The sequence below is a fragment of the Equus asinus genome, chromosome 28 (assembly GCF_041296235.1).
Source record: "Equus asinus isolate D_3611 breed Donkey chromosome 28, EquAss-T2T_v2, whole genome shotgun sequence".
NCBI classification, from domain to species: domain Eukaryota; kingdom Metazoa; phylum Chordata; class Mammalia; order Perissodactyla; family Equidae; genus Equus; species Equus asinus.
The window spans coordinates 33,224,169-33,237,445 of record NC_091817.1 but is presented as its reverse complement, the minus strand read 5'-3'; the positions used below and the strand labels follow the sequence as shown (position 1 = coordinate 33,237,445).

Sequence of the window (13,277 nt, the reverse complement as noted above, 5' to 3'; positions counted from 1 at the left end):
AATTCACAGGTTCAGATCCTGAGTGCAGACCTATACACCCTTCACAAAGCCATGGTGTGGTGGCATCCCACATACAAAACAGAGGAAGATAGGCACAGATGTTAGCTCGGTGACAATCTTCCTCAAGCAAAAAGAGGAAGATTGGTAACACATTAGCTCAGGGCCAATCTTCCTTACCCCTCCTCAAAAAAAATAAAATAAAATAGATTAAGATGGTAAATTTTATGTTACATGTATTTTACCATAACAAAGTTTTCTGGGGGAATAAAGGTATAAAGATTAGAAAGAAAGAAGTAAAATTTTCATTTTTCAAAGATGATCTGACTATTTAGAAAACTCAAAAGAGCTAAAATAAACTATAAGGTCAAGGAATACAGAGTCAAAAAAAAATCAACTGCATTTCAATATTCTACAGACAAAAAATCCGAAAACGAAATAAAAAATACCATTTATAGGGGCTGGCCCAATAGCCTAGTGGTTAACTTCAGTGCACTTCTCTTCAGAGGCCCGGGTTTGGTTCCCAGGCATGGACCTACACTAGTCACTCGCGGCCATGTTGTGGCAGTGACCCACATACAAAATAGAGGAAGATGGGCACAGATGTTAGCTCAGGGTAAATCTTCCTCAAGCGAAAAGAGGAAGATTGGCAACAAATGTTAGCTCAGGGCCAATCTTCCTCAGCAAAAAAAGCACCATTTGTAATAGCATTTCAAAAACACTGAACCATGGGGCCAGCCCAGTGGCGCAGCAGTAAGTGTGCATGTTCCACTTTGGCGGCCCGGGGTTCGCCAGTTGAGATTCCAGGTGCGGACACGGCACTACTTGGCAGGTCACGCTGTGGTAGGCATCTCACATATAAAGCAGAGGAAGATGGGCATGGATGTTAGCTCAGGGCCAGTCTTCCTCAGCAAAAAGAGGAGGATTGGCAGCAGATGTTAGCTCAGGGCTAATCTTCCTCAAAAAAAAAAAAAAAAAAACACTGGACCTTAGAAACAAGAAAAGATGTGAAAGATTTTTACAGTGAAAACTATAAAACACTGCTAAGAGGAATTTAGAAATACAGGCATACCTCAGAGACATTGCAGGCTCAGTTCCAGACCACCACAATAAGTGAACATTGCAATAAAACAAGTCCCACAAATTTTTTTATTTCCTCATGCATAAAAAAGTTATATTTATATTATACTGTAGTCTATTAAGTGTGCAATAGCATTACATCTAAAAAACAACGTACATAGCTTAATTAAAAAATACTTTTCTGCTGAAAAATGCTGACCATTACCTGAGCCTTCAGAAAGTTGTAATCTTTTTCTTGGTGGAGGGTCTTGTAAAAAATGTAATATCTGTGAAGCACAATAAAGTGAAGCACAATAAAACAAGGTATGCCTGTGACAAAATAAATGGAGGGATAGACAATGTTCATGGATTGAAAGCATCAATATTATTAAGAGGTCAATTCTCCCCAAACTGACCTGCACTTTCAACATAATCGTAATTAAAATCCCAGGAGGAGAGTTTTACTTTTTGGGGGGGTAGAGATTAATAAGATGACTCTAAAATTCATACAGAAATGCAGAAGACCCATAATAGCCAAAACAATCTTAAAAGAAAAAAGAAGATTCACATTACCAAATGCCAAGATTTACTATAAAGCCACCATAATTAAGGCAATGTAGTCATGGTACTCAGGAAGACCAAATAGTTCAATGGCATGGAATGAAGAGTTAAGACAGACAGCCACAGGTATATGGTCACCTGATTGATGACAAAGGAACCGATGTAGTACAGTAGAAAAATGATGGGCTTTTAATAATGGTACTTGGTCAACTTCTAACCGTAAGAAAAAAAATGCATCTTAACCTTTACCTTTATTCCATACACAAAAACTAATTTGAGATAGATCATAGACCTAAATGTTAAAAGATAAAGCAATAAAGATTGGAGAGGAAAACACAGGAAACTTGTCTTCATAACCTCAGCGTTAAGTAAAGGTTCTTGAACAGGATATAAAGCACTATCCATGGAAAAGATGACTGACAGTTTGGACTTCATTAAAATTAAAAACTTCCATTCATGGGCCTTCTTAGCGGCATAGTGGTTAAGTTTGGCACGCTCCGCTTCAGTGGCCTGGGTTCAGTTCCCGGGTGCAGACCTACACCACTCATCACTGGCTATACTGTGGCGGCAGTTCACACACAAAAAGGAAGATTAGCAAGAGATGTTAGCTCAGGCTGAATCTTCCTCCACAAAAAGAGGAAGATTGGCTCAGCGAGAATCTTCCTCAGCAAAAAACAAAACAAAACAAAAAACTTCCATTCATCAAAAGACACAATTAAGAAAGTGAAAAACCAAGCAAGAGAGTAGGAGAAGAAATTTCATTTACAACACATACTACCTGACAAAGGACTTATATCCAAAATATTAAAAATTCCTACAAATCAATAAGAAAAAGAGACAATTAATTTAAAAATTGGTCAAGAGATGTGAAGAGACACTTCACAAAAGAGGATAGCCAAATGTTTGATAAACACTGAAAACATGTTCAACATCACTGGTCATCAGGAAATCACAAATTAAAATCAATGTGATACCTCAACATCCCTACTAGAATGGTTAAAATTAAAAGACCAACAACCAAGTACTGGTATTGATGTTGACGTGGAATAACTGGAACTTTCACACATGGCTGGCTGGGAGTAAACATTGGTATAGCTCCTTTGAAAAACCACCAATTCCACTCCTACACATATACCAAAAAAGATGAATGCTTTGTACATTAAAAGATATGTAAAGTTTCAGGGTACAAAATCAACTTACAAAAACCAGTTGCATATCTGTACGCCAATAACGAACTAACAGAAAGCGAACTCAAGAATACAATCCCGAGTGATGTCAGCAACATGGCGGTGTGAGCTCACCCGGGACTCTCTCCCCTCCAAATTACAACCAAAAAGAGCAACTGCTTTCCAACAACAACAACAAAAATCCTAATAACAGAAATCGTCAGAGACCCACAGCAGCCAAACGACGGAGGGCAGAGAGGCTGGAGCTGACCTTGGAGGAGCTGGGGTGGGGTAAGAGAGAACTTCGCTCCCTCCCCTAGAGACTGGGATCACTGCCCCAGGTGAGGGAAGCAGCGGGGGTGGGGCCCCGCGTCTGGGGATTGTCCAGGACTCCCACAGACGCATGCAGCAGAAACCCTCTAACGGGGAAAAGCTTTCACGTGGGGGAACACATTCTTCTCAAGCGCGCATGGAACATTCTCAAGGACAGACCATATGTTGGGAAACAAGGCAAGCATCTACAAATTTTAAAAAATTGAAATAATAACAAGCATCTTCTCCAATCATAATGCTATAAGGCTAGAAATTAATTACACGAAAAAAGCTGAGAAAGGCACAAGGATGTGGAGACTAAACAATATGCTATTGAACAAGCAATGGATCATTGAAGAAATTAAAGAAGAAATCAAAAAATACCTGGAGACAAATGAAAGTGATAACACACCATATCAACTCATATGGGATGCAGCAAAAGCTGTATTAAGAGGAAAATTCATCGCAATTCAGGCACATCTTAACAAACAAGAAAAATCGCAAATGAGCAATCTCAAACTACACCTAACTGAATTAGAGAAAGAAGAACAAACAAAGCCCAAAGTCAGCAGAAGGAGAGAAATAATAAAAATCAGAACAGAAATAAATGCTATGGAAACAAAAAAGGCAGGAGAAAGGATCAATGAAACAAAGAGCTGGTTCTTTGAGAAGATAAATAAAATTGACAAACCCCTAGCCAGACATACAAAAAAAAAAGGAGAGAAAGCTCAAATAAACAAAATCAGAAATGAAAGAGAAGTAATAACAACAGACTCCACAGAAATACAGCAGATTATAAGAGAATACTACAGAAAACTATATGCCAGCAAAATGGATAACCTAGAGGAAATGGATAAACTCTTGGACTCCTACAATCTCCCAAGGCTCACTCAAGAAGAAGCAGACAATTTGAACAGACCAATCACAAGTAAAGAGATTGAAACAGCAATCAAAAGCATCCCAAAGAATAAAACCTCAGGACCAGATGGCCTTCCTGGGGAATTCTACCAAACTTTCAGAGAGGATTTAATACCTATCCTTTTCAAGCTATTCCAAAAAATTAGGGAGGATGGAACACTTCCTAACACATTCTACAAGGCCAACATGACGCTGATACCAAAACCTGACAAGGACAGCACGAAAAAGGAGAACTACAGGCCAATATCGCTGATGAACACAGATGCAAAAATTCTCAACAAAATTTTGGCAACCCGAATTCAGCAATTCATCAAAAGGATCACACATCATGATCAAGTGGGATTCATACCAGGGACACAGGAATGGTTCAACATCCACAAATCAGTCAACATGATACACCACATCAACAAACTGAGGAATAAAAATGACATGATCATCTCAACAGATGCAGAGAACGCCTCTGACAAGAAGCCATTTATGATAAAAATTCTGAACAAAATGGGGATAGAAGGTAACTACTTCAATATAATAAAGGCCATATATAACAAACTCACAGCCAACATCATACTCAATGGGCAAAAACTGAGCACCATCCCCTTGAAAACAGGAACGAGATAAGGATGCCTTCTATCACCACTCTTATTTAACATAGTACTGGAGGTCCTGGCCAGAGTAATCAGGCAAGAAAACGGAATAAAAGGAATACAAATAGGGAGGGAAGAAGTGAAACTCTCGCTGTTTGCAGATGACATGATCTTATATATAGAAAACCCCAAAGAATCCATTGGAAAACTTTTAGAAGTAATCAACAACTACAGCAAAGTTGCAGGATATAAAATCAATTTACATAAATCAGTAGCATGTCTATACTCTAATAACGAACTAACAGAAAAAGAACTCAAGAACACAATACCATTCACAATCGCAACAAAAAGAATAAAATACCTTGGGGTGAATTTAACTAAGGAAGTGAAAGGCCTATACAATGAAAATTACAAGGCTTTTCTGAAAGAAACGGATGATGACATAAAGACATGGAGGAACCTTCCATGTACATGGATTGGAAGAATAAACATAATTAAAATATCCATTCTACCTAACGCAATCTACAGATTCAACGCCATCCCCATCAGGATCCCAATGACATTCTTTACAGAAATAGAACAAAGAATCCTAAAATTCATATGGGGTAACAAAAGACCCCGAATTGCTAAAGCAATCCTGAGAAAAAACAACACAGCTGGAGGCATCACAATCCCTGACTTCAAAACATACTACAAAGCTACACTAATCAAAACAGCATGGTACTGGTACAAAAACAGGTGCACAGATCAATGGAACAGAAATGAAAGCCCAGAAATAAAACCACACATATATGGACAGCTAATCTTCAACAAAGGAGCTGAGGGCATACAATGGAGAAAAGAAAGTCTTTTCAACAAATGGTGCTGGGAAAACTGGAAAGCCACGTGTAAAAGAATGAAAATTGACCATTCTTTCTCACCATTCACCAAAATAAACTCAAAATGGATCAAAGACCTAAAGGTGAGACCTGAAACCATAAGACTTCTAGAAGAAAACGTAGGCAGTACACTCTTTGACACCAGTATTAAAAGGATCTTTTCGGACACCATGTCTTCTCAGACAAGGGAAACAAGAGAAAGAATAAACAAATGGGACTTCATCAGACTAAAGAGCCTCTTCAAGGCAAAGGAAAACAGGATTGAAACAAAAAATCAACCCACTAGCTGGGAAAAAATATTTGCAAGTAATACATCCAACAAAAGTCTAATATCCATAATATATAAAGAACTCACACAACTCAACAACAAAAAATCAAACAACCCGATCAAAAAATGGGCTGGAGACATGAACAGACATTTCTCCAAAGAAGATATACGGATGGCCAATAGGCACACAAAAAGATGTTCATCATCGCTGTGCATCAGGGAAATGCAATTCAAAACTACACTAAGATATCACCTTACACCCATTAGAATGACAAAAATAACTAAAACAAATAGTAACAAATGTTGGAGAGGTTGTGGAGAAAAAAGAATGCTCATAAACTGCTGGTGGGAATGCAAACTGGTGCAGCCACTATGGAAAACAGTATGGAGAGTCCTCAAAAAACTAAAAACAGAACTACCATACGATCCAGCTATCCCACTACTGTGTATTTATCCAAAGAGCTTGAAGTCAGCAATTTCAAAAGTCCCATGCACCCCAATGTTCATTGCAGCATTACTTACAATAGCCAAGACGTGGAAGCAACCTAAGTGCCCATCAACAGATGATTGGATAAAGAAGATGTAGTATATATATACAGTGGGATACTACTCAGCCATAAAGAACAAAATTGTCCCATTTGCAACAACATGGATGGACCTTGAGGGAATTATGTTAAGTGAAATAAGCCAGATAGAGAAGGACAATCTCTGTATGACTCCACTCATATGAGGAATTTAAACCTGTGGACAAAGAGAACAGATTAGTGGCTACCAGGGGAAAGGTGGGGTGAGGGGTGGGCACAAAGGGTGAAGGGATGCACCTACAACACGACTCACAGACAATAATGTACAACTGAAATTTCACAAGATTGTAACCTATCATTAACTCAATAAAAAATAAAAAATAAGAATATAATCCCATTTACAACTGCAACAAAAAGAATAAAATATCTAAGAATAAATTTAACCAAGGAGGTGAAAGATTTATACAATCAAAACTATAAGACATTTTTGAAAGAAATCCACGGTGACATACAGAAATGGAAAGGTATTCCATCCACATGGATCAGAAGAATAAATATAGTAAAAATGTCCATACTACCCAAAGCAATCCACAGATTCAATGCAATCTCAATCAGAATCCCAATGACTTTCGTTAAGGAAATAGAACAAAGAACCCTAAAATTCATGTGGGGCAACAAAAGACTCCGAATAGCTAAAGAAATCCTGAGGAAAAAATAACAAAGCTGGAGGCATCACAATCCCTGACTTCAAAATATACTACAAACTATAGTACTGGTACAGAAACAGGCACATAGATCACTGGAACAGAATTGAAAGCCCAGAAATAAAACCACACATCTATGGACAGCTAATCTTTGACAAAGGGACTAAGACCACACAAGGGAGAAAAAGATAGTCTCTTCAATAAATGGTGTTGGTAAAACTGGACAGCCACATGCAAAAGAATGTAGAATACCATGCAGAAAAGAAAAAGAAAAAAACCTACAAAAATCCAAAATGGATGAATCTCACAGTCAGAATGTCGAATAAAAGAAGCTAGGCAGAAAACAAGACATTTTGTATGATTCCATTTATACGAAATTCAAGAATAAAAAAACTAATCTATAGTGCTAAGAGGTCAGAAGCAAGATTACCTTTGCTTGGGGGTACAAACTGAGAAGGACACAAGGGGCCTTTCTCAAGTGCTTAAAATGTTCTATCATAACCTGTGTAGTAGTTTCATGGAGAGAGAGAGATATATATATGTATATGTGTGTGTTACAAATTCATTGAGTTGTACATCTTAAGACTTTTATACTTCACTGATGTATTCTTATATAGTAATAAAACATTGAAAATAAAAAGCACATACACAGCCAAATTAAGGCTTTTTTTTTTTAAGATTGGCACCTGAGCTAACATCTGTTGCCAATCTTTTTTTTTCTTTCTTCTTCTTCTCCCCAAAGCACCCCCCATACATAGTTGTAGATTCTAGTTGTAGGTCCTTCTGGTTCCGCTACGTGGGACACTGCCTCAGCATGGCCTGATGAGCGGTGCCATGTCCGTGCCCAGGATCCGAACCAGCAAAACCCTGGGCCACTGAAGCTGAGCACACGAACTTAACCACTTGGCCACAGGGCTGGCCCCTAAGGCATTTTTCCTAATCTTGAGAACCAAGCACACACAACACTGGTCTGTGATGTTCAAGCCAGTCTGGAATGGCAACTCATGACTTCCTCTTTCTCTTTCTGAGTATTAAAAAATTCTCAGACTAGCAGAGAAATCTACAAATAGTCGTCTTAGTTGCTAGAGAAGGCCCACCTCTGTTAGTGGGAACAATGTGGTCTCAGAAGTGGGCATACACAAATAGAGTGTTCCTGCCATACAAAGCACACAACCCTGCAAGTGTGGTGGAGTATGTAGAATCAGGTATCAGTTTCACTTCCAATTTGAGATGACCTAGTCTCATCATGTAATGTTTATTTTTCACTTGATATTAGAAAAAGAAAACTTTTGGATAAAGACAGTAAAATGAAGAAGTATCACAATCTTCTTCCCCTAAAACCTAACGAGATAAACAAAACGTTTGGGGGGTTGAGGAGGGAAGGAAACAGCTAAAAATCTACCAGCAACAGCCGACCAAAAAGAGAACAACTTCAAAAGGGGGAAGGAGGAGGTGGTGAGTAGTGTGAAACAGAAGATTCTGGCAGCGTGGCAGAGCTGCTAACCAAACCAAACCTTCATCTGCCAAGAAGAGTAATAAGGAAAAGTGAGTAAATAAAATTAATGAGTAAATTTATGCAATAAAAGTAATAAAGTGAGAAAATAAAATAGCAGAGAATGATAATTAATGATAATTTGTAGCAAAGTAGATTAAAGTTCTAAGTAGGCAACTCTGAGGAAAGTCAAGGAAAAACTTTCTCTTAAGAATAAGAGATTCCACATTCTGTTCCAGGACCTTTGGCAGAGGCAGAAAAGGTCAAGGGTGCTTACCATCTTTCAGAACTCTGAGGTGTACTAGGGGAACAAGCAAAGCTCATGAAAATATGATACGTACTAGAATACTGGGAGTGGGCCATAATATATGATATTATCCACTCTCTTGAGCCAAACCCAACAAGGCCTATCCTAAACTAACTCTCTACCACTTTACCACAAGCCCCTCAGGCTACAGATCAAAGCTGGGGGGGGGGGGGGGGGGGCCTGGCAATTAAGCAACCATAATATACTTTTTTTTGTTTTTGTTTAATGAAAACAGGAATAAATTAAGCAAAAGACATTTGAAGAATATAATAAAAAATGAAAACAAAACTTCCCCTCAACAAAAACACATACACAGAAAAAAACCAAAATAGTGAAATTGATTGCTGATCAATGTTCCACACAAAAAAATTTAAGAATATAAATTCAATAAATCATGAGACCAAATATAATGATAAAATATTAAATAAGTGGAAAATGGAGCCAAGGAATCAAATTAAAATTCAAAACACAACTGCAGATCTAAAAGGTGAATCAGAAACAGCAAGTGACAAAGATATCAAAAACATCAGGGTAAGGCTTAAAAAAAATCACAATAAATGATAAGAAATGACATTAAAATATCCAAAGAAAAGAACACAGATGTGAAGGGCAGGCAAAGAAAAGTCAACATTTGCATCATAAATGGAGTCCCTGAAGTAAAGGACAAAACAAATGGAACAGGAAACATATATATACATAAGACAGAAAATTTTTCTTGCACAAAGGAGAAAGAATCTCAGATTGAAAGGGAGCATCATAGGTACTGGGAAAGACTGATAAAGAACATCAACATCCAGACATACTCTGGTTAAGTCAATAATTTCAAGTATAATGAATAATATAACTCTTCACTTAGAAAAAAAATATCACTCACAAGGAGAATATAAAACATTGATGATATCAGAAGTGTTAATCTCTTCTTAAGCAGGTAATCAGTTTTAATTAAAGGAATACTGTGAAAACAAATCACTTGGACTCCCAAAAGATTTTTCTTCATTTAAGCACTTGCAAGCAATTTCTTTCCTAGTAAGAAAAGTCAAAGATACAGAAAACAAAGAACCTTCCTCCTTATTCAAAATGAAATAAGGTCTCATTTAAGATCAAAATATGACTCTAATAACAAATAGCAGAATTCCAATGTTGAGTTTTCCTGCCATTACTTTTTTTCTTTCAGTTTTTTTGAGAAATAACTGACATACAGCATGGTATAATTTTAAGGCATACAGCATAATGACTTGATTTACATATATTGCAAATTGATTACCATGATAAATTTAGTTAACATCCATCACCTCACACAGTTACCAAAAAAAAAAGAAAAAGAGAGGGAGAGGGAGGGGGAAAAAAGGTTTTTTCCTTGTGATGAGAACTTTTAGGATCTACTCTCTCAGCAACTTTCAAATATACCATACAGCAGTGTTAACTATAGTCATCATGTTGTACATCATATCCCCAGTACTTATTTATCTTATAGCTAGGAGTTTGTATCTTTTGACTACCTTCATCCAAATCCCCCATCCCCTACTTCCTGCTTCTGGTAACCACAAATCTGATCTCTTTTTCTATAACCAACATTTCTTGCTACAAAGTCATTTTAAAACCCACCTACAAGGTAAAGCTTTGTTTGTCAAGAACTATAAAACATGTTTAGATGATAATGATAAATCATCAAGCATGGCTGGTACAGCAAATGATAGTTTATAAATTGTGTTTGTTCAAATTCACTTCAGTATAATTAATTTCTCAGCTACAATACACAATGCCACAAAATAACTTCTGAGAGAGAAAATGGGGTGACAAGATTATTAATATATAGCCATTCTGATGTTTGACTATATAAAGACAAAAAACAAACATTCTCAAAAGTGAAAGAACTCAAGGAATACAGAATCCAAAGCCCTCCCTAAAAAAACAACAAACACAACGAAATAAATGAAACAGAATTCGTAGTAATCAGTGAATCCAACTAGATATAGGACTAAGGCTAAACAATGGGGGTCAGCGGGCACAAGATGTGGTGATGGGTGTAGATCTGGAAGGAAAAATAAATTAAGCAACAAAATTCAGGAGGTGGAGGGTAAGAGCAGAGGGAAAAAGTTTACGAGAGACAATTAATTACCTCATTTTTCAGAGCAGGGAGTCAATTCATACTATCTAAATCTAAAACAATAATTCAATCTCTTAATTTATTTAATCACTTTGATCTTAGATTTTCTAGGTCCTCTTAGAGTGAAGAATAGTATCTAAGATTTAGTAATTCTTAGTTTTCCTTCTGTTTCACTTTTTAAATGTTTTATTCAAGTAAAATTAAAGTTAATATGCAACTGGTGTAATGCAAAACTTCCATATTAAATCTGTTTCATACACGCACAATATATAATTTTTACAATTTTACTTTAGTTCTATTTTCTTCTAATAAATTCAAGTAAAAAATACATTAAATATTTCAATTACAAAGATGTTCAGTATAATCCTATCCTTAAAAAATTCATTCATTTTTCTAGCCATGCATCCAGTCTTCCACTAAACATACACACAGAATTATCCGGGGTGTTAATAAAATGTAAACAATTGCTTATTTCTGAGGGGTTTAGATTCGGGGTAATTTACTGCTTTATTCTCTCTCCTTTTTTGTATTACTTGGATTCTAATGAGCATGTATAATATTTATAAACATAATAAAGTCATTTTTTTTAAATCAGAAAAACAACAGTTTGACCACTACAATTTTCCTTCCCCAGAGTTTCCCCAGCTGGAGTCATGCCAGGAAGAATATCTTTTAGCCTAGCAAAAAAAACGTGGAAGTACTGTCATATCAACAAGGACACAAAACCTCAACAGAGGGTTTCTAGTTTGAATTTTCTCTCTTTGGGCTCAGTAGTACATAACTGAATAGATTCTATCATAGACAGATGTACAGTATCTGCAAAACATGCCCCCAAAACCTCATACCTTCACAACAGGATGTCCCCCAGTAGATGCTTTTACTGCTCCTCGGCTACCTTCAGTTTCATAATGGGCTCGATGATGAGTTTTAGGTTGCACTTCTATTTTCAGTTCACATTGTCCAAAATGAGTTGGTAAAGGCCAGTCTAGTGGAGGTAATGAAGATGTGCTATAAACAAAACACACAAAGATGCATTTCACCATGCTATTATTGCCAAGCAGTGATTCAAATTACTTCTTTGTCAGCACCAACATTTCAAGATCTTTGAAGCAAAGTATTCCAAAATAAAACTTTACTTAGTGATAAGTTATAACATTGGATATGGTGGGTGCTTAAGAAAGAATTCTTTAACCTGAAGAATAAAACTGATTTTATCTATTTTTTCTTTCCAGTACTTTTTTAAAAGGACAAATTCTAACAGTTTGTAAAACTATAACTGTTTCTCAACTATGTGTACCTAACTACAAAAACAATCAAAATAATAATAATTTGACTTCTTAAAGCAAAAATGAACATCTCTGTGTATTGTATGTGTGTCAGTATCTCCCCAAGGATTCAAATACCACTCAGTACATATGTCTCCCTCCCTGGTGTGTAACTATAGAAGTCAGTCTATTGTACATGCTGTTTCTCCCATTTCCTCTCTATTGCTCTTTTCCCTGTCTCTCTGAAATATTACTTATAGTCAGTGATGTATTGCAACTTGAGGTAAAAATTTAACTTCAGTACATACTTGGCTGAAAAAATACAAGGCCTATCACTGCAGCATCTCTAAATGCTAATTTTAGAGACAAATGTCAATTGATCAATAAGATAATTTAAATAGCTTAAAGGCAACAGGTTCATTTAGACATATTAACACTGAAAACATGAAATTAGAAAAGAAAGAACTTATGTATATAGGTCAAATACTGATGAACCCAAAGCTAGAATGATTTGTCTTAAAAAGTAATATCTTCTTAGTGATTGGTGAAATGGAACTTTTAAGATCTCTTCTACCTCTGAAATACAATCATTCCTACTGTAAATTTCTAAATTATTTCATTACTTCCTTGAATATCCGCAGCCTAGCTTTACTAGCTACTGTGAAACTCAAAGGTATTAATTTTTATTAGTCTGAAACAACTCAGCTTCATCAACTCTCAGTTTCTGCACTTCTTCTGCAGACTTAAGCAAACCACTGAAAAGATTAAGATAATTTTCAGAAGCAGAGCGATAGGCTCAAAAGGTATCTTCAATTACCATAATTCCACATTATGTTTTTCTAAAGATCTGGATCCAGAAATAAAGATTTATATCAATGAAAAAGCATTAAAAAAAAAAGTAAACAGACGCAACTCCATGTGGGAATATAATAAATGACAAAAATTATCTTTTTTAATCAATTACAGACTAGATTTATTCTATAAATGGTATTGTGATAACTGACAGACCATTTGGAAAATAAAGTCGTTACACTATTCCTCACTCCAGTCCCTAGTTAGACTCAAGATTCAAACATATACATTATATATCTATATATTTTTTACCATGTTTAATATTTTTAATAATATATATTTT

General features: G+C 36.2%; 1 protein-coding gene across 4 annotated transcripts in view; it reads right to left on the bottom strand.

Annotated features, from left to right (window-relative positions):
• Nucleotides 1–13,277, bottom strand: part of NFATC3 (nuclear factor of activated T cells 3) — a 127,682-nt gene that overhangs the window by 77,554 nt on the left and 36,851 nt on the right. For all 4 annotated transcript variants that reach the window (XM_070500773.1, XM_014827665.3, XM_070500774.1 and 1 more), the window contains exon 3: nucleotides 11,723–11,885. In XM_070500773.1, coding sequence (XP_070356874.1) covers nucleotides 11,723–11,885 — 163 coding nt within the window. The remainder of the gene's footprint in view (nucleotides 1–11,722; nucleotides 11,886–13,277) is intronic.